This window comes from Phyllostomus hastatus, unplaced genomic scaffold (genome assembly GCF_019186645.2).
Source record: "Phyllostomus hastatus isolate PE091 unplaced genomic scaffold, TTU_PhHast_1.1 phas_scaffold_1066, whole genome shotgun sequence".
Classification (NCBI taxonomy): Eukaryota; Metazoa; Chordata; class Mammalia; order Chiroptera; family Phyllostomidae; genus Phyllostomus; species Phyllostomus hastatus.
The window spans coordinates 2,703,193-2,728,086 of record NW_025334004.1 but is presented as its reverse complement, the minus strand read 5'-3'; the positions used below and the strand labels follow the sequence as shown (position 1 = coordinate 2,728,086).

General features: G+C 37.5%; 1 protein-coding gene and 1 pseudogene across 2 annotated transcripts in view; one reads left to right on the top strand and one right to left on the bottom strand.

Annotated features, from left to right (window-relative positions):
• MINPP1 (multiple inositol-polyphosphate phosphatase 1) overlaps nt 1-18,927 on the bottom strand; it is a 38,202-nt gene extending 19,275 nt beyond the window's left edge. The window contains exons 1-4 of one of the 2 annotated variants that reach the window (XM_045854422.1): nt 18,258-18,927; nt 15,241-15,438; nt 7,306-7,403; nt 681-814 (exon numbers count right to left, since the gene is read on the bottom strand). In XM_045854422.1, coding sequence (XP_045710378.1) covers nt 681-814; nt 7,306-7,403; nt 15,241-15,438; nt 18,258-18,894 — 1,067 coding nt within the window. In that variant the 5' untranslated portion in view covers nt 18,895-18,927. The remainder of the gene's footprint in view (nt 1-680; nt 815-7,305; nt 7,404-15,240; nt 15,439-18,257) is intronic. The other variant, XM_045854423.1, reaches the window with a different exon arrangement.
• LOC123828988 lies at nt 9,368-10,438 on the top strand (annotated as a pseudogene).
• Nucleotides 18,928-24,894: the final 5,967 nt, after the last annotated feature.

The window sequence follows — 24,894 nt, the reverse complement described above, 5'->3', positions numbered from 1 at the left end:
TTCCATAAACTAGTCATATTGACACAAGAAAAATTCCTCTTTCTATATACATACACATACACGTATATAAAATTAATACTGCAAACACAATTAAATATACTATCTTCAGTCTTTCTGATTCAATCTTTATAGCATGACTTTTGTTTCCAACTGTAAATGTATAAGCTTTTATGGAAGCATATTTATCAAATAAAATGGGGTTTAGATTCTATCAAAGGTTCAATTTATTAAAAGTTTTTAAAAACCTTGCAAGGTATAAATGTTAAAAAAGGCTTTTCAATGATAAATTCTTATTTAAAATAAAAATTACTTAAAATACTGAGGGGGGAAAATGAGTCCCAGAAGACTTACCATTTGGGCACACATACATTCATATGAAAAACTACTTTTTAGAGGCAAAGAGGTGATACACACTAACTCAAGAAAAGTACTTACAGGGGACAGGAATAAATAAAAATGCAAATTATGAATATTGTTCTAATTCTTGGGTTAAATGGAAGGTTTATATGCTTTATTACTTACATATGTCATCTAAATTTTTCTAAGTATCATTATTATTAGAATATTTTAAAATATACAAGCAAAATCTATTTTTAAAAAGTTACGTATTATAAAACATTTTCCAGGAGCTTAACTGGGCACTCAGAATATACATTAAAAAAATTGTTTTCAGTTTTTACCTTTTTTTCTGTTCAACTGCTTTGTCCAAGTGCTGAAAAATATCCTGAAACAGGGTGCAGCTGGATCGACTATTAATAGTATATCCATATCCTCTTTTCCAATATTGTTTCAGATCATTTAAATACTCTAATACCTAAAATTAAAAATTTCAAAAATCATTACTATTACACTTTTATTCATGTTACAGATTTACTAATTTACATTTGCCATTTCAAGTATTTACTAATTGGACCCAAAGATCCATAACACACAGACAGGTATGTTGATACACAAATTTCAATTGTGGGAATGTAGAGGATGGCATGCAAAAAGCAAGTTAGTACTCACAGCCAAATATCCAGCATCCACCCTGGCTGGTGTGGCTCAGTTGGAGTGTTTTCCCATACACCAAAAGACTGTAGGTTCGATTCCCAGTGAGAGCACATGCCTAGGTTGTAGGGTCAGTCCCCATTTTGGGGCACATACAAGAGGCAACCAACTGATTGATTAATGTTTCTCTCCCTCTCTCTCTCCCTCCCTTCCCCTCTCTCTAAAATTAATAAGCATGTCCTTGGGTGAGGATTAAAAACTAAACAAACAAACAAACACCAAAAACCCAGCATCCATGACAGTTCAGAACAATAGCTTATTAAAGACATATGCTCACCTCCCCTTTCTTCTAAAACTTTATTAGGAAGGTAGGTATCAGATAGAAAATGAGTTACTTTGATTTATGTATCAGTTTGGCAAAAATAAAAAAAATTAAAGCACACCAAGGACATGGAAAATTGCTGCTGCTGAAAATAATGTATATTGGTGTAGATATTTTAAAGAGCAAATTGGCAAAACCCATAAAAGCAGACATCTCTAAGGCCCATTTAATTCCATTTCTAATAAAGTAAAATTTTCATAGAGGAACACAAAAGAATGTACAAGAATATCGTACAGCAGCACTGCTTACAGGAGTAAAAGAAAAATATTACTGAAAATACCTAAATATCATTAATGGGTATGTGGTTAAATAAACTACAGTATATACATACCATGGAATACCATGCAGTTATTAAAAATTACATTGTAGATCTATAAGTACTGACATAGACATTACACAGTTTACATTTCTAAGAATGATATGCATTATAAATAGCAACATAAAAAAAGGTTGAAAGTTACACATCAAACTGAAAGCAGTGGTGAATCTCTGTAGAATGGTCTTGAAATGGAGTTGGTGATTAAGGCAGCCTTTATCTAAATGTTAAACTTTTTACTCAAGTATCATTTGATCAGATAAACACCAAAACTAGATAACTAAAACCTACAACCCAAGAGAGGTAGCTGAGAAGCCTATGCAGTAGTTATGAGCCATTCTTCCCAAAAGAGCCCTTAGAAAAACTAAATGTAAGCCATAAGTTTAAGAACACTTAGAGAGGCAATTAAATTAAGAAGTTGGCACAAAAGTCCAAAGTAAACATTTTTAAAAGTTAAAAAAAAGAAAGAAAGAAAGTATTCCTGGCTGGTGTAGCTCAGTGAATTGAGCGCGGGCCTGCAGACCAAAGTGTTGAGGTTCGATTCTCAGTCAGGGCACATGTCTGGGTTGCAGGTCAGGTCTCCAGCAGGGGGCACACGAGAAGCAACCACATACTGATGTTTCTCTCCCTCTCTCCTTCCCTTCTCTTCCCCTCTAAAAATAAATAAAATCTTAAAATAAAAGCAATTAAAGTTCTGTCAAATATGTTTAAGAAATAAAAATGGTATCAGAAATGAAAAAGTAACTATAACTGGAGATTTTTTAAAAAACGTATCTACACAGTTAAAACTTTATGTATCAAAAAGACTTGAAAATGTATATAAATGAAATGGGTGGTTTTTCACAAAAATGTAAGTTACCCACACTGACTATACAAAATAGAGTCAAAGGTCTACCTCAAAGATGCTAAACATAGTTGGTTTTAACCATGAGTTCTACCAAACCTTCAAGGAAGTTAGTTCCTAATATTTAAATTATTCTAGAACACAGAAAAAGATGGAGAACTTAATTCATTTTAGGAGGCTAATCGAATCCTATTACCAAAACTGGACAAAGAAAACACAAAGAAAAAGGGGTGAGAGGAGAAAATTCAGATCACTGCATTCCAAGACAGCTGGCATCCCATACTCTCAGCCACAAAATGCCAACAGTGATTCCTAGTCATTGTTACAAACAAAAATTCCCCCTTACATTTCTAATCCCCACAGACAGAGAAAAATAGGGCCAGGTCAGTAGTATCACTCACAAATGATAGCCACTGCCATAAACCAACCTCACTATAAACATGACTTAATGAATTTGAAATCAAGTATAACCAAATAAAATTTAGCAGTATATTAAAAAGATGTATATCATCTGCCATAATGAAATAATTGATACCAGTCATGTCCTCCTCACATAAACCACCAGAAAAGGGAACAAAATAGCCCTAAACTGAAAACCTACATGTCTATAAACAAGATAACAGTTAAATAATGGGTAATTCATACAATAGAATACTACACAGCAATGAAAGTGAATTACAGTTATGCATTGCATAACATTTAACAACAGACTACATATGCATCAGTGGTCCCCTAAGGTTATAATAAAAAATTTCTATTGCCTAGTGACATTGTAGTCATTGCAACATCACAGTGCAATGCATTACTCATGTGTTTAAGGTGATGCTAGTGTAAACAAACTTACTGTGCTGCTAGTCATATAAATGTATAGCACATTCAATTATGTACAGCACATAATACCTGACAATAATAATAAATGACTATTCTACTGGTCTGTATATTTAATATACATTTTATTTTAAAGTGCACTTATAAGAAAGTTTGCTATAAAACAGTATGCTGTGTTATGCTGGCAGTAACCTCGTACATCTCATGTTTAAAGGTCTCTGCATCATTTTCTCTTATGTTTGATTTAATCTGGTGTTGTCTGAAAGTTCAAGAATAGGCTATAACGATTTATAGCCTAAGAGCAACAGTTTACATCAAACAGCCTATGGGTGTAGTCATACCATCTAGGTTTGTGTAAGTGCACTCTATGATGTTTACACAACACCATAATCACCTAATGGCACATTTCTCGGAAATACATTCCCATTATTAAGCAGGTGAAGTTACACACAACAGCATCCTAGATAAATCTTAAAAACATAATGCTGAACAAAAACTAGATACAGAAAAATACATATTGGGTATATTGTAAATATAAATTATATATTATATAAAGTTTAAAATTAAACTAATGAAGAAACTGTGAAAGCACAAATATGCAAGTAAGTAATAATGGTGAAATAATCTCAGAAACAGAGGGAAAATATTTTTTTTAAACATGAGATAAATTTACCAAATTCTACAAATACTTCTGAAAATGTAGATGACATGAATGACTTTTATTAGAAAATGTTAAATACCAAAACTGACTCCAGAAAAGACATGAAATCTAGGTATACTCATTATAGTAAAAGTTATATACAAAGTTTCAAAAAAACTATCTTACAGAAGAGTAGTTCATGAATCATTTCTTTTATATTTACGTATCATTAAATCAACCGCCTCCTTTGTATATTACTATATCACATATAGTTCTATTGTAGCCATCCCATTGTCTGGCAATGGTTCATTTGAGTCTTTCACTCCTTGTGGCATTCTTTGAGGATAATGTCTAGCTTACGGTAGTATCTTCAGTTCAACCAAGTATCCAGCACAGAGCAAGCACTAAAGCAATATTTGCTGAATGAAGGCACACATAATCCAGCATTTCATAAGGTCTTGGATAGCTAGTAATCTCCATAATTCTCAGAATTTCATGTCTATTCACTTTTACTTAAAAAATTTTGATAAAGAATTTCAAACATAAAAAATAGAGGGCAGTAGTATAATGAACCCCTGTGTACTCACCATCCAATTTCAACAATAACTGTCATTTGACCAATCCTGTTTCAGTTATACACCTACCACCACCACTGGATTATTTTGAAAGCAAATCCCAGATATCATTTTATTTCATCTGTAAATACTTCAGCAATATGTAAAATCAAAAAGAACCTTGTATTTTTAAATGAAGAATCTAACTTATTTGCTGTTTATATAGAAAAGGAAACTCGTATTCAATTAATTTAATATATATGTATTTCAAATTTTCAAGTCAAGATCAATTAAATAAGTTCTTTATTTACAGAGGAAAAGAGGTATTTCCACACTGAAGAAATCTAGCAGTCATCACTTTAATCAAATAATCAAACATTATCATGAATGATGTGACAAACTGACATTCCTTCTGATGTGATGCACTGAGGTGTGATGCACTGAGGAAGATACATCACTTATATAGTATTCTTTATTTCTTTTTAATTTTATTTACTGATTTGAGATAGGGGAAGGGGGAGAAGAAGAGAGAGAGAGAAGGAGGGGAAAACGGGGGGGGGGGGGGGAGAAGCAGTGATTTGTTGTTCCACTTACTTATGCATTCATTGGTTGATACTTGTATGTGCCCTGACTGAGAATCAAACCCTCAACCTTGGTATAGTGAGACAATGCTCTAACTAACTGAGCTACCTGGCCAGGGCTATAGTATTCTTGTCAAAAATGTTTAAACCCCAGTTTCTGGTCAAGATGGAGAAGTAAGTAAATGCAGTACTTATATCTTCCCATGACCCCATCAAAATGACAATGAAGCTACAGAACAACCATCACTGAGAACAACTGCCTGAAGTCTAGATGAACAGAAGTCCTACAACTAAAGATACGCAGAAGAAGCCACAATGAGACTGGTAAGAGGGGTGGAGACTTGGAATCAGCTTGTCTCATACATACACCATACCCACATGTTACAGGTGAAAATCATAAAGGTATCTTGGCTATAGCAGTTCCCCTGAGGAACAAGGAGTCCCAAGCCCACATCAGGCTCCCTAGCCCAGCATTCCAGTGCCAGGGAAGGAGGTCACAATAACTACTGGCTGCTGTGAAAACCAGCAGGGACTGTGCCTGAGAGAGACAGAGGGCTACTGAAGTTCCACGTGTTCTTCTTAAAGACTGTCCCACAGACTTACTCTGACTAATTCTAAGTTCCAACAATAAAACAGCAGCTAGAAAGGTACAGGGGACATACAGGAGGATGTGAATTGTCTGGCTTCAGGGTGAGGGCTGAAGGGATTGCTCTCTCCCAGACAGAAGTACTGGCAGAAGCCATATTTCTTTGCTGAGCCTGCCCCCTGCTGGGCTGGCTGATAAAAGTGAAGGGATTAAGCAGCACAAATTGGTAGCTACAAAGCAGTCATGAGGATATAAAGCATAGCACAGGGAATATAGTCAATAATATTGTAGTAACTATGTATGGTGCCAGATGGGGACTAGATTTAACAAGGTGATCACTTTGTAAGTTATAGAAATATCTAATCACTAGGTTGTACAACTGAAACTAATGTAATATTGGATGTCAACTGTAATTGAAAAATTAAAAAAATATTTAAACCCCAATCTAATTGTGACTGAAAAATCAGAGAATTTGTCAAGTTTTCAGAGGTAAGGTAGCACATGGATAGAGCCACTTAACTTTAAAAGTTAAATTTTGAAGTTTATTTACTTCTTATGGCATACTGAAGGTTATATATATATATATATATATATATATAACCTTCATATATATATATATATATATGCAAGGTATGACTAAGGTTTCGAAAGTCCATATTCCTGAATGATCCATACATACAAAACATATCCTACTTTCATCCACCAGAATTCTATCCAATGCTGCAATTCTTAGTACTTAAAAATTAGCCCTCTCTTATCTCACGTTTCTAGCTTCCAACATCCCAGAACTGACCAGAATTTGCCTTTCTCAAAATTACGAGAGGACTATCTGCCCTTCTCTTTCTAGAGTCTGAAAGTCTACAAAGAAGGCATATGAATGAAGAGAAAAAATATGAAGTAGGTAGACAAAGTATGGATGAATTACCGGCATCATCAGGGTGGAACAGAACTCAATTTATCATGAAAATGGTTATGAAAGAAATAGGTATTTGAAAAAACATTCATGTTCTCTGAGCCTTCACATCCTACAAAAAGGAGAATTTAAATTGTATTAGCTGTATAATCCTTTCTAGTAGTAAAGTCTGATGTTGGGTTAAATAGCTTTTTAACTGGGTAGACCTAGAAAGCAAATCACAATGGAAGAAATTTTTCCAGAATTTTATGAACCCAAACTAATTAGAAGTAGGTGGGCCCTACATGAAAACGCAGTCTCCCTGGCTGGCGTAGCTCAGTGGATTGAGCGCGGGCTGGGAACCAAAGTGTCCCAGGTTCGATTCCCAGCCAGGGTACATTCCTGGGTTGCAGGCCCTAACTCCCAGCAACCGCACATTGATGTTTCTCTCTCTCTCTCTCTCTCTCTCTCTATCTCCCTCCCTTCCCTCTCTAAAAATAAATAAATAAAATCTTTAAAAAAAAAAAAAAAAGAAAAGAAAACGCAGTCTCCCTTTGAGTAAAAAAAAATTATGAGTTAGTCAAAGACAGTTAATGTTCCCTACTCTGCTTATTTTTTTGAGAAGCTACTTCAAGCAACAACATTAAAAAATCATGCAAAAAAGGCAGAGAAACTGTAAAACTAATACTTACCTTTGCATCATCTGTGTCAAAAACATCACACCAAGGAGATTTAACACCTTTAATTGCCAGGTCAAATGAACAAGTGAAAAAAGCTACCTGAATTAAATCTGGGGGGGGAAAAAAGGGAAAATTTGTGGGTTATTATTTCTACAATTTTCCAAAGGCTAAATAGCTGTAAAATGCCATGTACAGTGCAGCTGAAGAAACTGGATAAATTCAGTTCGGAGAGGAGACTATTATTCAGTTTCTTCCTGGCTATCAAAGAATTAAGACTTACTCTGTACAATCCAAAGAAGGGAAACTAGTACCTTCTGGAGAAACCATGATGAGGTATCAATTTCAGCCCAATGATACTAAAAAATTTTCTCTGTGAAACAGTAATTTTTTCGTTTTTAAAAATAGTATTTGTTAAGAGCATGTTTGCCTACCAAACCCAACAAAAAGTTTAACCCAAGTACTTACTAACTGTATATAAAACATAATTTGATTTCATTTATTTTAGAGGGTTGGAGGAGGGGAGATAAAAGTTATAAAAGGTTTTAGTCCCCAACTTGAAAATTAGGAATTACAAATGACATTTATTGAACAGTTCTTTTAGCGAAATAGTAATTCATATCATAAGTATTAAAAAGAAGGAAGTACAGAGGTTATAAAAGCATAGAAGAGTGCAGAAGTTAGAAAGGGAAGAAGGGTCAGATTAAGTGAGGGGTCAGAAGGAAGGTGAAACAAAGGATCAAGGAAAGAAACAAACAAAAAAATCTGCACACTGACGAAGGAGAGAGGTTGATAACATCTGTTTTTCAACCTTGGCTGCCCAATCAGTCAATGGATTTCAGACTAAGTTACCTGGGACTTTTACATTGCTCAACAGCTGATTACATTACTTATAGATATACATAGTTTTTGAAGAGAAGTGATAAGGCAATGAATACTTATGTTTCAAAAGGTAACCTCTGTTAGCACCAAATAAACATAGTACTCTTCAGTCAAGGACAAGTGGGTGATAGTTAACGCTACATAGAGAAAAAAGAAGTCAACTGCAAGGGTTTGACACCAGTGCTTTACCTTTTCTTTAATTTCACTGCCTTTTCTTTCTAAGAAAAATGGGGCAAAGAAAACTGATCTTGCATGTTGGCACTAGTTTTGAGTTTACAGAACTTCTCTGATGCAGTATATAGTACAAAAATATTAATTGGGAATATACATAAAAGCCATTTAAAAAGTTGCTTATACAAATGAAAGGGTTTATAACCCTAATATCCAATATAATATAGTGGCTTTTAAGTACCATGTATATTTGATGATCAAAGGTCATAGCTTCTCACACTCAAAATTCTAGTTATGAAACTATGAAAGTTAGTGCACATGGTAATACTGTTTAACTGGATGGGAGATGACTGGAAAAAAAAATTCACCAAAAACTCTTGACAACTGAGGCTATGAGACCTGAATCTGCCACTAATTACCTCAGACAAGTCATTCTAGGTTTTCTGGGTCTCAATTTTCCCACCTGCAAAGAGGGAATTTAGACAAATAATCTTTTATGATGAGTTATGGCTCTGATGCATCTGTTATGACTATTCTGACATCTGGTCAGTTTTTGAACCTCAAAAATATTTCATATAAATTAGAGATTTAAACATCAAAACATAAAATAAGTAAAGGAAGACATAGGAAAATATAATAATCTTGGGGTAAGAGATAATTCCTAGGCAAAATACAACACTTCGAAGCCATAATGAAAAGACAAACATGGCTATATAAAAGATATAAACTTCTATACAATCAAATGCACCCCAGACAGACATAAAAGATAAGCCACTGCTTTTTTACAATGCCCTTGAGTGGGGCCTGTGCTTCTCCAATTGGGACTCCAAGCTCTTGGACTATTGCTCACACTGGCGCAGCTCTACTAAGGTATCTGCATTTGCTACCAGCTGTGGTGGAGCCAGGCAGGTCCTCAGCGCCCAACACTATAGCTCCCAGCAGTCTGAGCACGTATTGTAGGTCAGCGGCCAGCCAAGCTTGCCCACTCCAGCCATCACTCCTCCACCTGCTCCCTAGAGAGAAGATGAGTGAGTCAACCTCCAACTTAAGCCAACCCTTGGCCTCCAAGCAGGAAAAGGATGGCACTGAGAAGAGATGCCACGGCAGGCCTCACAAGCAGCCTCTGAAGGAGCCCAGCAAAGTGCCAAAACCTAAGAGACCTTGGGACCAACCAAAGGGGAGCAAAAACAAAGGCACTGCCAAGACCTGGAAAACCACAACTCCAGGGAGGAAATAAAAGGGCAGACCCAAAAAACTGGAGAAGAAGGAAGAGGGCATCTTAAAGGAATCCTCAGAAAAGAGCAGTGACTGTACAGAGGAGCAGTTTCCTTCTGGGATAGGACATTTTTGCTCCCATTGCCCCTGCCTACCGGGCCCACAGTCACCATCACTATTGCCATCCCTACCCCATCCCCACCCACACCCTCGCCCTGTACCTGCCAGCACCATCACACTACACAGTACACCAGCCACTGCAGAGCCCCAGTGGCCCAAGCAGGAAACAGTTTTCCTTTGGTATGGGTTCCCAGCAACCCATTTCACCCACCCATATGTATTCACTTGCCCTCCTTGGTCAAAGCTTACTTTCCACTTAGCCGTACCCTGTACCTGCTGCTGCATTCCCTCTCCCTTGGTGATGGGGACATTGCTGACTGTGCTCCTGGTTTGGGGGTGGGACCTTTCTTTCCCACTTTACCTCGGGCTTCTTTTTAGGGGGCCTGGGAGGGCTCCCCTGAACTTTAAGGGATCCAAGCTCTCTCTGACTCAAGATGCCCTGACCAGACTGTGTCTTACCAGGAGCAGCTCACACCCACTTTACTTTCTTCCCTGCCTTGCCTAGTCCCTGCACTAGGTTGGATAGCCCTCCTTGTGGTAGAGGAAGAAAAGCAGAGGGGTGTGAGCCTGCTTCCATTTCAGGCCTCAAAATTCCCCTTCCCTCACATGAGGCATTACTAAGAAGGAGCTAGCCATGCTCCCCCATTACAACTCTCTACCCACCAAGGTTCTGGTTCCATTTTTCCAATGTTCACAAACTACCTCTAGACAGTTGTGTTGTTTTTTGTTCAATGTTTCATTCTTAGACATCTGTCACTGATGCTGCTAGCAGGGCCAAATGTTCATCCTAATTGCCTTCTGTGCTACCCACACTCCCCTCCAAGATCCTCTTGGGAGGGGGCTAGGGCAAAGAAGACTGGGAGGCAAGGATCCCAGCCCCAGGGAAAGTGGGGCCCTGCCCCTAGGATGCAGTAGCAAAATGATCAGGGGCACCTGTGTTGACAGCAAAGAGTGTAGGGCCACATTTTCCCCCTGTTCTGCAGGGGAGGAGGTAGCCACTATTTGCCCCAGCTTGGGCCCCCCCTCTCATGTCCCATCTATGGTTACTTAAATTTTAAAAAAGATATCTTTTTTTCTGGAAAAAAGATAAGCAACAAATTAAGAGAAAATGTTAGTAAAATACAATAGGCAAAGGATTTATCCTCCATCAAGCAAAATTAAAGGATATATATTGTAATTAATATATCCATAACACATAAAGGGTACCGATGATCAGTAAGAAAACCATAAAAATAATCCAATAGAAAATGGACAAGTATAAGGAGACAAAAGGAATGGAAATTGCTAATAAACATGAAAAGATGTTCACCTTCACAAGTAAGCAAAGAAATGCAAATTAAAGCTAGACAGCATTTGTCATTAATCAAATTGGCAAAAGTCAAAATAACTAATATCTACTACTGAATAAGGGAAAATGAACATTCTCATTTATTATTGATATAAATTTTTCTACACATTCAAAGAACAATTTGGAAGTTTATGTCAAGATGTAAAATATTCACGTTCCTTAACCCAACAATTCCACCCATAGTTATTTAACTTATAAACTCTTAAGTGCAGAAAGCAGACTATTAAGAATGTTCACTGTAGTGTTATCTGAAAGAGTCAGAAACTAAGAAAACCTCAGTAGGAAAATGACTTCCTATAAAAAGAATCTGGACTTGCTGCCCCTCCCACCAGTAAAATGTGATAATGGGTTACATATTTAAGTTTTTAATTAGCATTGACCTTGAAACTAAATCATATGCCTATGAAGTAAAATAGAATTTAAAAGAATGAAATATATATTGATAAGTTTTCAGAAAATACAGCATCACTTCTTTATGTAAAAAAAGTATTTAAATAGCTAAAATATTTTTGAGCAGTTACTGTGTGCCAGGTACTGTGCTAATGCTCTGCAAAAATTAATCTCAACTTCCAGTCAAGATGGAGTTGTAGGTAAACATGGCTCACTTCCTTACACAACCACAGAAAAAATTACAATTAGACTACAAAACAAGTAGCACACAGAAGTATCAGAAAATTGAGCTGTATGAAAGTCTGACAACCAAGGAACTAAAAAGAAGCCACATTCATCCAGGTGGGGATGAGAGGCAGAGATGTGGAGATACAGAACGGGTGGTCCCATACCCAAGTGTGGTGGATAAAAATCAAAGTGGATAAAAACCTTGGGAGCGAGGGATCCCAGCCCCATGCCAGACCACCCAGCCCAGGGTCCCAGTGCCAGGATAAGTCCCCATAACTTCTGGCTATAAAAACCATTGGGCATTGGGGTGGCAACAGAAACTATGGGATTTTCCAGACTCATCATTCCCTCTGGGCTGCAGCACTGGGGCAGCAGCTGAAAGGGCACCAGTGGCATAAAGAGAGAAATTGAAGTTACTGGCATCAGGACAAGTGCCAGGAGACAGCTTCCTCCCAGATGAAACTCTAGAAGCAGCACTGCCCCCTCTCTGAGCCCTCCACCACAAAGAGCCATACACAGCCACACAGTAGTGACACAGGTTGCCCTATTCTGGCAATTACCTAAAGCTCCATCCCATCTAATTTATAGGTGCACTTTTCTACAACAGGCCATGCTACTGAGACAGGAAGTCAAAGCAGCTCTACCTAATACACAGAAACAAACACAGGGAGGCTACCAAAATGAGAAGACAAAGAAACATGGCCCAAATAAAAGAACAGAACAGAACTCCAGAAAAAGAACTAAACAAAATGGAAATAAGCAACCTATCAGATGCACAGTTTGAAACACTGGTTATTAGGATGCTCAAGGAACTCAGTGGGTACTTCAACAGCATAAAAAAGACCCAGGCAGAAATTAAGGTTGCATTAAGTAAAATAAAGAAAAATTTACAGGGAGCCAACAGAAGGGTGAATGAAGCTGAGAATCAAATCAATGATTTGGTACATAAAGGAGAAAAAAACATTCAATCAGAACAGCAAGAAGAAAAAAGAATTAAAAAAAAATAAGGTTAGGCTAAGGAGGCTCTGGGACACCTTTAAATGTACCAATATCCAAATCATAGGAATGGCAGAAGGAGAAAGAGCAAGAAATTGAAGGCTTATTTGAAAAAGAATGAAAGAAAACTTCCCTAACTTGGTGAAAGAAATAGATGTACAAGTCTAGAAAGCACAGAGTCCCAAATAAGATGGACACAAAGATGGACCATACCAAGACACATTGTAATTAAAATGTCAAAGGTTAAAGATAAAGAGAGAATCTTAAAAGCAGCAAGAGAAAAGTTACCTACAAAGCAGTTCCCATAAGACTGTCAGCTGATTCTCAAAATGCAGGCAAGAATAGACTGGCAAGACGTGTTCAAAGGGATGAAAAGCAAGAACTAACAACCTAGTTTACTCTATCCAGCAAAGCTATCGTTTACAATTGAAGAGCAGATAAAGTGTTTCCCAGACAAGGTAAAGCTAATGGAGTTCGTCATCACCAAGCCATTAGTATATGAAATGTTAAAGGCATTCACTTTAGAAAAAGAAGATCAAAACTATGAACATTAAAATGGCTATAAATTCACAACTATCAACAAATGAACCTAAAAAACAAACTAAGCAAACAAGTAAAACAGAGAAAGAATCATAGATACAGAGGTCACTTGGACAGTTATCAGAGGGACAGGGAAGGAGGAGAAAAGGGTACAGGGAATAAGCATAAATGGTAGGTACAAAATAGACAGGGAGAAGTTAAGAATGGTCTAAGAAATGGAGTACCCAAAGAACTTATATGCACATCCCATGGACATAAATTAAGGGGGTGGTATTGCTGGAGAGAATGGGGGGTATTGGGTGGAGGGGGGGAAAAGGGGGAAAATGGGACAACTATAATAGCATAATCAATAAAATATATTAAAAAATCAATCTTATATAACCCTTGCAATAATGCTTAAGGCATTTATAATTCTTATACCCATTTTACAAAGAAACTTTGGCAAAGAGATACTAAGGAATTAGCCAAAGATCACAGAGTCAGTCAATAGTATTACAGAGTAAAAATTTAAATACCAATAGTCCAATTTCAGAACCCATCATTTTAATCACTAGAGTTATATTACCTCCAAAAAGAAGTTGTTCTCAATTACTTCATCATTAAAACACAGAAAACCCTTATTCATTTACAGACTGAAAATAGTTTTTTAAAAAAAAACCTTCACCAATCTAAATGCCCACTAAAAGAATAATGACTAGATACTGGTATAATTATCAAATTCTGTACATAAATTTATACTATAGTACTAGAATTATACACATTATATCAAAAACACAAATTTGAATTCAAACAACATCTTAGACTAGTATCACTGATACCATTCCTAATATTCAAAAATCTGCAAAACAATATCCCATTTATGTACGGAAACTAAGTATAAATATAAAAACTGGCACAGAATGATTTAAATGCTCAACTCATAACAATGGTTACCTCTGGGGAGAAAAGGAGATGAATGAGATCCTGCAGAGGGACCAAAAGACCTCAATATATTCAAAGCAACTAACTGAAGCATAATGTTAAAATTTGATACAACTAAATTGTGGACATATATTGGTATACATTCACTGTATTAGCTTTTATTATTATTTATAGACTTGAATTGTTTCCCAACAAAATAAATAATTTTTAAAGTTTGCCAGGTAACCCCAGTATACAACCAGTTTGGGGAAAGATTAAATTCAATTTTAAATGCTGGTCTAGTCTAGGTATATTCACTTTTTTGATCTTTTAAAGCATTCAGGCTCTATGAATGACAGATTCCAGTCTACATTTCCACCTCCTCCCCCACAACATCTCCTACTTCTAGTCTTTTGGAAATTTATTCACAATATAATGAAGTCCACAATCTTTTTATGCATATTTGTCAATACTTGCTCAATGCATTCTAAATTTCTAGAAAATAATTTTATTATTTTTTCTTAACTTCCCATTTCTAGGTGACCATACATCCTGCTTTCTCAGCATAATTATTAATAATGTTCCTTTTACCCTTAAAAGTATCCTAGGTTGCATAATAAATTGCAATCAGTCCATCTCTACTGTAATACCTTATGACAGACACAACGACTCATTTTCTCAGCATCTCTAGGTTTAAAGCTTCAAAAAAGAAAATGAAAAAACCCACACTACTTTGCCTTTCACATTCTAAAACTTATCTCTTTCAAAACATTAACATGTACTTCTGAACTGCTTCAAAGCTAAATTTATCTGACTTTCCATGTGTATCCCTTTGAGGAGGTAACACAGAAAAGATAATTTTGGTTTTATAGATAATGCTGCGAGTTGAAGCTTTACGTACCTCTGTCCTCAAAATAACTCCATGATATAGGATGAATCTTGTACATTAATTTACATAAAAATCAAAGAATTTGAATCTAAAAACCAGTAAGCATGAGGTGCACAATTTTCTTGAGCTAGAACACATTATTTTCTTGATGTAAAATCAACTGTGGGCCTTTAAAAGGAATAACTTTATGCTTCCATATTTTTTCATTTTCAGAATTCAAAAACCATTTAAGCTATTTCAGAATTCAAATGAAAGATAATAGGCACATTACCTGCATTTAAATTGCTGACTGGCACTTGCAAAATAGCTGCAACTTTTCTTAAAATGTTCTGCATTTCTGGTCCAGTTTTGAAGGCTTCTACATGATAAAGAGCTGTATCATTCCTTTCTACTTCAGTTAAAAACTTCTCACAATGATCAAAGAATCTCATTAGTTTATCATTAATTCTTGGAGGTCCACATTCCATGTCTGATAAGGGGAAAAAATATACATATATATGCTTAAGTGACAACTTCAAATTATTGAAAATTTTGTTTCAAGTGCTAAAAGGAACACTAAAAACCTATTATTCAAACACACATTATTCAACGAAGACATAGGGCAAAACTATTCCCCATCTGTAATAGTAATTCATGAGAGTATATGCTAGAAAAAACTAATGAAACAAAGTATCCAAGATAAAAATGTGTTACAGCAATACTACACAATAAAATTAAAGGTAACTGAAATGAATGTTTTCTTAAAGAAAGCAAAAATAATTAAACATAAAAGTCATAAAAAGTACAAATTGTGTTATGTAAATATTGTTTATGTTAGGCACTGAAAACTTGAAAAACAAACTAAAAATTAGGAAAATTTACAAATACAAGATAAGAGATAAGAGATAGGTTCTGTTTTTCTCTTCTAATGTAAAGTCTAAATAGAGTATTTTATTTCCTCAATTAACTTTCTCAACCCTGTTTACTTTACAAAACATCCTGCTTGGGACAAAAACTACTGACAACAGCACAAAATACAAAAATGCTTTTGTTTTCATTGTGCTATGTGCTTCTGATTTGGTTTGTTTTCTAACTGAAGCTCACAAAGAATTTAATAAGTTGTATTATTTTCCCCACTTTGGCAACAAATATGTATTGAAAGAGCATTCACATTCAAGCTTGAACTATTGAGGTATCTTTTAAGTTTTTCTAGTCATATTCAAAACATACAGATTTGAATCATCATTTCTCCAATAACTTATGAAAAGAACACCAACTACATTATTTCTGTATATAAAATTAGGAAATTTAATCTAGTTATATTGTTTTGCTTTAGATGTGTGTGTAGGGAAATTTATGTCTGTCAGCATCCATTTCACCACTTTAATTGCAGACTGGACTACAGTTGTTAAGGAAGTATCTTAACTAGGAAAGTAAGCGCTCTGTCATTTTTTTTGTGGCCTCAAAATACAATTTCCCAAGTGGATCTGGATATTTCATCCTTGCTACGATCTAATTACTGCTGCTCTTTAAACAGAGACAAAAGCATTGTTCTGTTTCTGTAAGAATACAAAATCTAATTTTGTGTCCTCCCTCAAAATCCCAGATATACACCAAAAGTCAAAACAACTATCTGTAGATAATAAATAATGAAGTAGTTAAACAAAGGGGTTTAATCTGAGAATAAAAATGGTGAGGGGTGGGCTTATTTTGAACTATTCTGATCCCTGTCTTGGTAGTTGAGGCCAATGCCACCTGGAACATCCAATGGCCTCTTTTTGGTTGGACAAAAGAGGTTTACAGCTGTGAGTATGCAAAACACAGTTTATTCTTATATATTTTTTATTAATTGTATTATTTTCCATACAAACAACTGTAAACCATTTTTGCCTCACCCTGTATATACTGTGCTATACTAAAGTATATTCTACTTTCAACATTTACTTAACAGATTTGTGGAGAATTTTCACTCATATTAACAGAAAAAGCCTAGCTGTAACTAAAAAGCACAAGCCAGCCAACTGAATTGTCCACACAGTAATAACATGGCACACAATCCATGGAAGAACTCTTGGAGATGGCTGACCTGCTTAAGAAAGGATGTTAATGGAGAAATGATAAGCCAGTCTACTTTATTTTTCACTTGGGCTTTGAAACTAAATGATGTCTCATTTCAACTCTGATCTTTAAACTGATCAAGAAAGCTATTAACACTTGATCATCTCTATGGCACAAAAATGTTTTTTTTTCTTATCCTTAAGTTACAGACAAACAGAAACTATATAATGTAATGGTTGAGACTAATCAGATTTCCTAGGTCCATACACCTAACTATATACATTTATACAAATTATTTAGTGTTTCTCAACCTCCTGAGCTGTTACATAGAGAGAAAATACAATCAGAGAGCTGCTGTAAGGATTTAGTGAAATAAATGTAAAGCATGCCAGGCACAAAGCAGGTATTAAGTGTTTGTTATTAGTGTTAACTGTGTCTACTGAACATTTTCTAAAGGGGAAAATAAAACACTGCTCCCAGGAAACAGGAGACTTTAGGCTCTGGGTCTTACTCTAGTTAACAAGTCGTATTTGTGGTCTCAGCTGCCCCACCTTTAAATTAAAGGGCCCCTTTAGGTGATGTCTCAAATTCTGCAAAAGAATAAGTAATGGAGTAAATGAGTGAAGTACTGCGTGTTACCATAAACCACAACTACAATGAGGGTCACTCATACAGTATATGCGCACATAAGGAAAAAACAGAGAAAAAAGCAGAGAAGTAAAGAGAATTTGAGAGTAGCTTCCTAGAATACGAGGCAAGTCTACAATCAACATCAGAAAACTGAGAAGCAAAAAATTACAAAACTAAAAATCCAAATAGTTATCAGACGCAAAGCCTGAGGAAGAAAGTCCTAGACTATTTAAAGTGTGCCCCACCGTAGAACTGGCAACCAGGGAGGGAGGACAGGAAGGGTTTGCTGCTTAGAGGGAGCAAGTCAATTTGGGCATGGATGATCCAAAACGGCCCTTGGGTGTCTCTTTTCCTACCGAATATCCCAACGTATACTACAACGTCATGTACGTTTAAGGTGCTAAATTCATACCTGAGGAATAAGCAAACAAGTGTACGTATGAGGAGAGAGGAGAGAGGAGAAAGGTGATCGTCAAGTCCAGACCATACCATTGGATGGCGGTTAGAGAGACCGGGGGGTGGGGACGGACAGAAGGTGATGAGGGGAAGTCCGGGAAGGGAGGGGATGGATTTGGATGGGGGTGGGAAAAGGATGGAGGCAGGGTCCCGGCCGGTGGTCACCTGCGACGTCGGGTGGCGGCACCCCGGGGTGATAGTGCTGCCACAACCCCTTCAGGAAGGCGGCGCCGCTCTCCACGCAGCGGTGCTTAGAGCTGGTGACGAGCTGCAGGCGGTCTAGGTTCTCGCGGCTGAAAAGGGCCGGGAAGAGGGAGGCCAGGCGCAGCGCCAGCTGTCGCATGTCCTCCCGCCCCTTCTCCACCAGCTGCCCGTCCATCCAGTCCTTGTACCACAGCGGCCAGTTGGCCAGCGCGGCGCCGAGATTTCTACCGCCGGCGGCATCAGCCCGCTTCTCCTCGGGCCCGCGGGCCTGCAGCAGCGTGTGGAGCTGCCGGAGCTTGCGGATCTGTTTGGCCGTCGGGTAGCGGGTGCCGTGGCGGACGAGGGCGACGAGCTGCACCGGAGTACAGGTCTCCTCCAGCAGCTCGGGGTCCCGCCGCGGCACTTCGGGGTCCGGCAGCAGCCCAGGGTTGGCATCCTCGTAGCGACTTTTGGTGCCAAAGTAGGGGCTGAGCACCGAGACCGCGGGGTCCTTCGGCTCCAGGAGGGAGCATCGCGAGAGCGACGAGAGCAGAGCCACAGCCAGGACCGCGGCAGGTGCAGAGGAAACCCTGAGGGCGTTGCTCGCGCCGCAGGGCATGGTGTCGAGCGGCCGGCGGAGGCGAAGTTTGGGCTGGACTCACCAATTTCCGGCTCCGGCAGGCAGGGGGCGGGCGCGGAGGTCGCTTCCGGCGCCTGCCCGGGGATTCGCACTGGGTAGGGCTCTGCGCTTGGCGGACGGCCGTGGGTGCAGACTGGAACCCCCAAGGCGCTGCTTAAACCTGGGTTTTAGATGAAGCCGGCAGAAAACCCGGGGAAGCCTTAGAGATCTGTGGTTTAGGTAGAGCCTGCGAGGGCTGGCCCGGAGCGTAGGCGAGTTTCCTCCTGGTAGGCGCTTCAGGAACTTCGCAACGACTCCTCCGCTTTTTTAATTTTCTAAGGTGTGAATAAGCCTGGTCTAAGCCTTACCCTCCAACGCCGCCAAAACGGGACACCTTTTAACAGCTAATTCTTGTATCACCACCACCCTTACACGTTTTACTTTGTTTTCCAAAATATGGTCTCTCAACCATCTGGATCAAATCACGTGAGGTGGTTGAAAATGCAGATCCCTGGTCTCCGCCCCACCACGCTTTGTGAAGTCCAAGGTGTTTCACCCATTTGTGTTAGAAAATAAACAGTATGTAAGGCAGAGAAGAACCTGAAAGAGGCTCAGTTCTTCAAGAAATTTAATTTCTGAGCCTTTGGTAGTCTCTCGATCCAGACTAGCAAAGCTGACTTAAGTGAGACTGCACCTCGCAAGTATTGTGTGAGTTGATACTGAAAGGCTTACAGAGGAAGACAAAGTAATCCTGACAGCTTGGACGCATTGAGTCATGGCCCAACAGATTTACTTCGTTATTAAATATCAGTTCGTCTGCTATGTGAGGCGAACATGCTATTTACCACCACTCCAAGTCCAAACTCGACGCCTATGTAATAACATACTCAGATGAGGAGCTAGGTTTTTTATAAGTTATTGCTCAGTCTTTGACACTTCCCCCAAATCATAACTCTGAACAGTATCTTGGTTTCTCCACTTGAACCCAAGTTATAGGCCATTTGGAAAAACAATGTAAGTATTAAAGAAGTCACAGAGTGACAAATTTAAGGAAATTTGGATCCTGTTTTTGTAAGTGTGCCTTTCCTATTAAGTCATATTAAAGACACTATTAAATTGCTCTTGGTAAGTCACCTCCATCTTTACTGGTTTTCTCCTTAAGTGCATCTCTCATCCAGAGAGTTGTACCTCTAAATGTTAACCGGTGAAGAAGCTACCAAGTTTTGGAGCTACCAAGTCATCCTAAGGGCATCATTCCTCCTTAGCAAAGCAGTCTTTACAGACCCTAACTACTTACAAATCATATGGCATGCATCCTTATATAGTAAATTTGCTCCTAGCTTGATTTTATTCTCCTTCCTTTAATTACTCAACTGTTAATTTATGTTGTTTATATGCTAATGTAAACCAACTCCAATCATTTCGAAGTCAAGCCATGATGACTTCAAAATGATTAAATTAAATAATAAAATTAAGCAATGCATTGATGTTTTTTGCTGGGAAAAAGCTAGATATAGTATAAAGAGGACAAAGAGTACACAAGCTTTGGATCCAGACTTCAAGCTCAGCCACACATTAAGTGAGTGACCTTAGAAAGTTACCAAGTCCTTCTAGTTTTAGTTTCTTTATCTGAAAATTAGGAATATTGGAATCTACACAGGTTAATATTTTATATTTACATATGGATTTATTTAAAATCCATATAATATGCTGCTGTCAGTGATATTTTTGCCACTAATAATGTTCACTATTCCAATAATTAACATGCTTAGCTCTCTAGAAACTATACAGTATAAACTTACTTTCACATTAAAGTCAATGATGTTCACAGGTAAGACATGCATAAAAGACCATTTCAAACTTTTTAAGTAAAAATTTACTCATCTCACTTAAAGGTGGGTCTCATTCTTAAAACAGTGAGCACTTTTGAAAAGTTTTAAGAAGGTGACCAGCCCTGCTCATCTTTTCATGCTATGGACATGTCTTAATTTTTTGTCCAGCCTTTAAATTGGCTGCCTTTTGCAACAGGTGCTATCAGTTAATACACAGGGATTTACATGGTATAAAACACGGCTGCTCCTTTACAAAGACTGTGGGTGGATTACCTTACTTCATAAGAACCTGTGGGCATGGTAGCAATGTATTTGGCAAAACTACAACAGCACGAAAGATACGCTGGAAAATTAATAGTTCAAATTCCTTAAAGAGTTGGAGGGGATGGAACCAAGAGCAGTGAGAGAATTTGATTTGAACCAGAAGGGGAAGAGACCTCATCTGAGAAGAGACTGGAAAGATGGATTCATATGTGGGTAAATTTGTTAGTCTAACAGGAGAGAATTCATGGATTTCTCCTGTTAGGAAAAGCCTATTTCCTTTAGCCTTTGTAGCCTATTTCCACAGTGACACAATATGCAAAAATTGTCTGAAGAGATGGTGGAATGAAGGGAATGAGAGCTAAATCTTACAGAATTTGGGAATGGCTTAGATTTTCAATGGGATAGTAATGGGAAAAGATTTGAGAAGAATGGGAAACAAGTTAAAAGTTGGCTGGTCAACACTAAAGATCTGAGATTGGAGTTCTTGATTCTGTTGTGTCTATCAGAATGGAAAAGAAAAAAAGTTGAACTTGGTTCTACATTATTTTAATTTGTCTTAAGTAGAATTTCTTTTTTATTCAATCTACTACATTTAAAAAATTGGGTAGATTATTTTTGCCAAATTATTCATAGGACTTCTAAAGTAGGCATTCTGTTTTAAGATTGCATGATGTCATATATAGTATTTTAAGTTATAACAATCTACTTTTTAAGAGGTTATTTAAAAAGATGGTTTTCTGACAAAAAAAATACAGGAAAAAGCTAAATTCTGTGGGGAAATGGGTAGGCTGTCTGTGTAAACACAGAAAATATTAAGACCTTGGTTTCTGAAGTTACGCTTTCTAGTATCTGAATTCCATGCCCATCATTTACTGTCTGTGAGATCTTCAGCAAGTTAGACTCTTTTGCCTCAATTCATTTTCTTCTGTAGAGTGAGGATAATGCCAATGTCATGGGACTATTGAGAGGATTAATTAGATATTTTACATAAACACTGTATGGTTCCTGGCCCCCCAAAAATATCAGTTACTTTTAAGCAGCATTAGAGTATTTCTTATTATCACTTCTCCTTTAGTCAAGAAAACCAACAGCCAGTTTTTCATAGATATGTATTATCTCACAACTACATTAAGCAACTAAGTTTGTGCCAAGACAGTTTTAACTCTAGTACTGCCCTAATGTTTCATCTTTCCTTTGCTGGTTATTGATTTAGTATTTTTTATTATCGCAGTAGAAGAAACCAACAGAAGAGTTGCCTATGTGCATGGACAGGGCTGGAGTGATCCATATTTCAACAGCAGTCCCTTCAACCTTGCTTAATTGTTGAGGCTACATAGATCACAAGCTCCACAGACTACATGGGATAGCATTGTTCAAAAGGAACCACACCATCACTGACAGCTCACCACTACATTGTTTCCCAGCATATCAAAGCTAAGCTGAGCTTAATTAATGTTTCAGTTTGTGAATAGAACTTCACTGAACACACAACAGTGATGGGGTGACCTGCTGTTTTACCTTCTCCATTATACCCTACTAAGGGAGTTATTTTGTAGTAACAAAACTTCTTTTCTAGTGGTCTGACACATCCTAGTGTTTCGATGTTGGGAACTCTTCCTTCCTGTCAAATGTTGGTTCTAAATCGACAGAACTGCTTGAGAAACCAGATACAAAATTATGGTGAGTTTAAATTACCAATATTTTTTTCTATGCTTTGCTATTCCCATTTAATAGGGATAAACTGTAACTATTCAGCTTCTAACCCTGTTCTATAAAGATTTTCCTACACAAACCAGCATTGCTGCTCAGAAACAATTTCCTCCAGAAGTCCCCTTTATTCAAAATATGTGTTTTTTTTTATATTCCATCACAAAGGTAAATAATGGGTTCCAAATCCTGGTAAAAATTCTTCTCCCCCCCGTATTTTTTCAGAAGAAGCATAGAAAAAAGCGATTGTGTTTAACACCTTTTTTTTTTTCCCAGAAATGTGAGTATTCTAAAATTGAAAAATCTCTTTGAGCTATTGGATCTTTACCACAATTGGTCAGCTGAGTTGGTCATCAGTGTTTCCTTATCATTTGAAAGAATGAAGAACTTTGAGAATGAAAGTTCTTTCTTTATTAGGTCTTCATTAGAAAAGTTGTTTTTTCCCTTAGTCCATTAATGTCAATTTCACATTGTTTCACTAGTCCCTGCATGAACCAATTTTCTTTCAGTTTTGTTCACTATTTTTAGAAAATATTTTATTTATTTTTAGAGAGAGGGAAAGGCAAGGAGAAAGAGAGGGAGAGAAACATCGATGTGAGAGAGAAATATTGATTTGTTGCCTCTCATAAATGCCCTCACTGGGGATTAAACCTGCAACCCAGGCATGTGCTGTGACCAGGAACCAAACTGCCAACTTTTCCTTACAGGACAATGCCCAACCAACTGAGTGACACTGGTCAGGGCTGTTAACTAGAATATTATAGCATAAATCCATATTGTTGGTTTGTATATTTAATGTTTACTATTACATATCAGTAAATATTAAAACCCAAGAATACCTAACCTATAAAAGCAATGTAAGCCCTGGCTGGCATAGCTCAGTGGATTGAGCTCGGGCTGCGAACCAAAGTGTCACAGGTTCGATTCCCAGCCAGGGTACGTGCCTGGGTTGCAGGCTATAACCCCCAGCAACCACACATTGATGTTTCTCTCTCTCTCTCTATCTCCCTCCCTTCCCTCTCTAAAAATAAATAAATAAAATCTTTAAAAAAAAGAAAAAAAGAAAAGCAATGTAGACACCTGTAGACATACACACTTGGCTGTAGACACTTTTATAAACAGGACAGTTCATATTCCACTTGAAGCAAGCATTATGGTTCTGCAAACAACACCCCTCACTACCCCCTTTATCTTTTTTTATTATTGATTATGCTATTACAGTTGCCCCAATTTTTCCCCTTTGTCCCCCCTACACTGGTACCCCCATTCTCTCTAACAGTCCTCTCCCTTGGTTCATGTCCATGGGTCATGCATATAAGTTCTTTGGCTACTCCATTTCCTATACTGTTCTTTTAACATCCCCCATCTATTCTGTACCTACCAATGTGTGCTACTTAATCCCTGTACCTTTCCTCCCATTCTTCCCCTTTCCCCTCCCAACTCATAACACTCCAAATGATCTCCATATCTATGATTCTGTTCTTGTTTTACTTGTTTGCTTAGTTTATTTGGATTCAATTACTGATATTTGTGAATTTGTTGACATGTTAATATTTATAGTTCTGATATTTTTTCTTATATAATTCCATTTAACATTTCATATAATACTGGCTTGGTGATGATGAACTCCTTTAGTTTTATCTTGTCTGGGAAACACTTTATCTGCCCTTCAATTCTAAATGATAGCTTTGCTGGATAGAGTAATCTAGGTTGTAGGTCCTTGCTTTTCATCACTTTGAATATGTCTTGCCAGTCCCTTCTAGCCTGCAAAATTTCTTTTGAGAATCAGTTGATAGTCTTAAGGGAACTCTTTTATAGGTAACTCTCTGCTTTTCTCTTGCTGCTTTTAAGATTCTCTTTATCTTTAACCTTTGGCATTTTATTTATGATGTGTCTTGGTGTAGTCCTCTTTGTGTCCATCTTGTTTGGGACTCTGTGCTTCCTAGACTTGTACATCTATTTCTTTCACCAAGTTAGGGAAGTTTTCTTTCATTATTTTTTCAAGTAAGGTTTCAGTTTCTTGCTCTTTCTCTTCTTCTTCTGGCACTCTATGATTTGGATGTTGGTACATTTAAAGATGTCCCAGAGGTTCCTAAGCCTATCCTCATTTTTTTTTATTCTTTTTTCTTCCTGCTGTTCTGATTGCATGCTTTTTCCTTCTCTGGGTTCCAAATTGTTGATTTAATGATTCACTCAT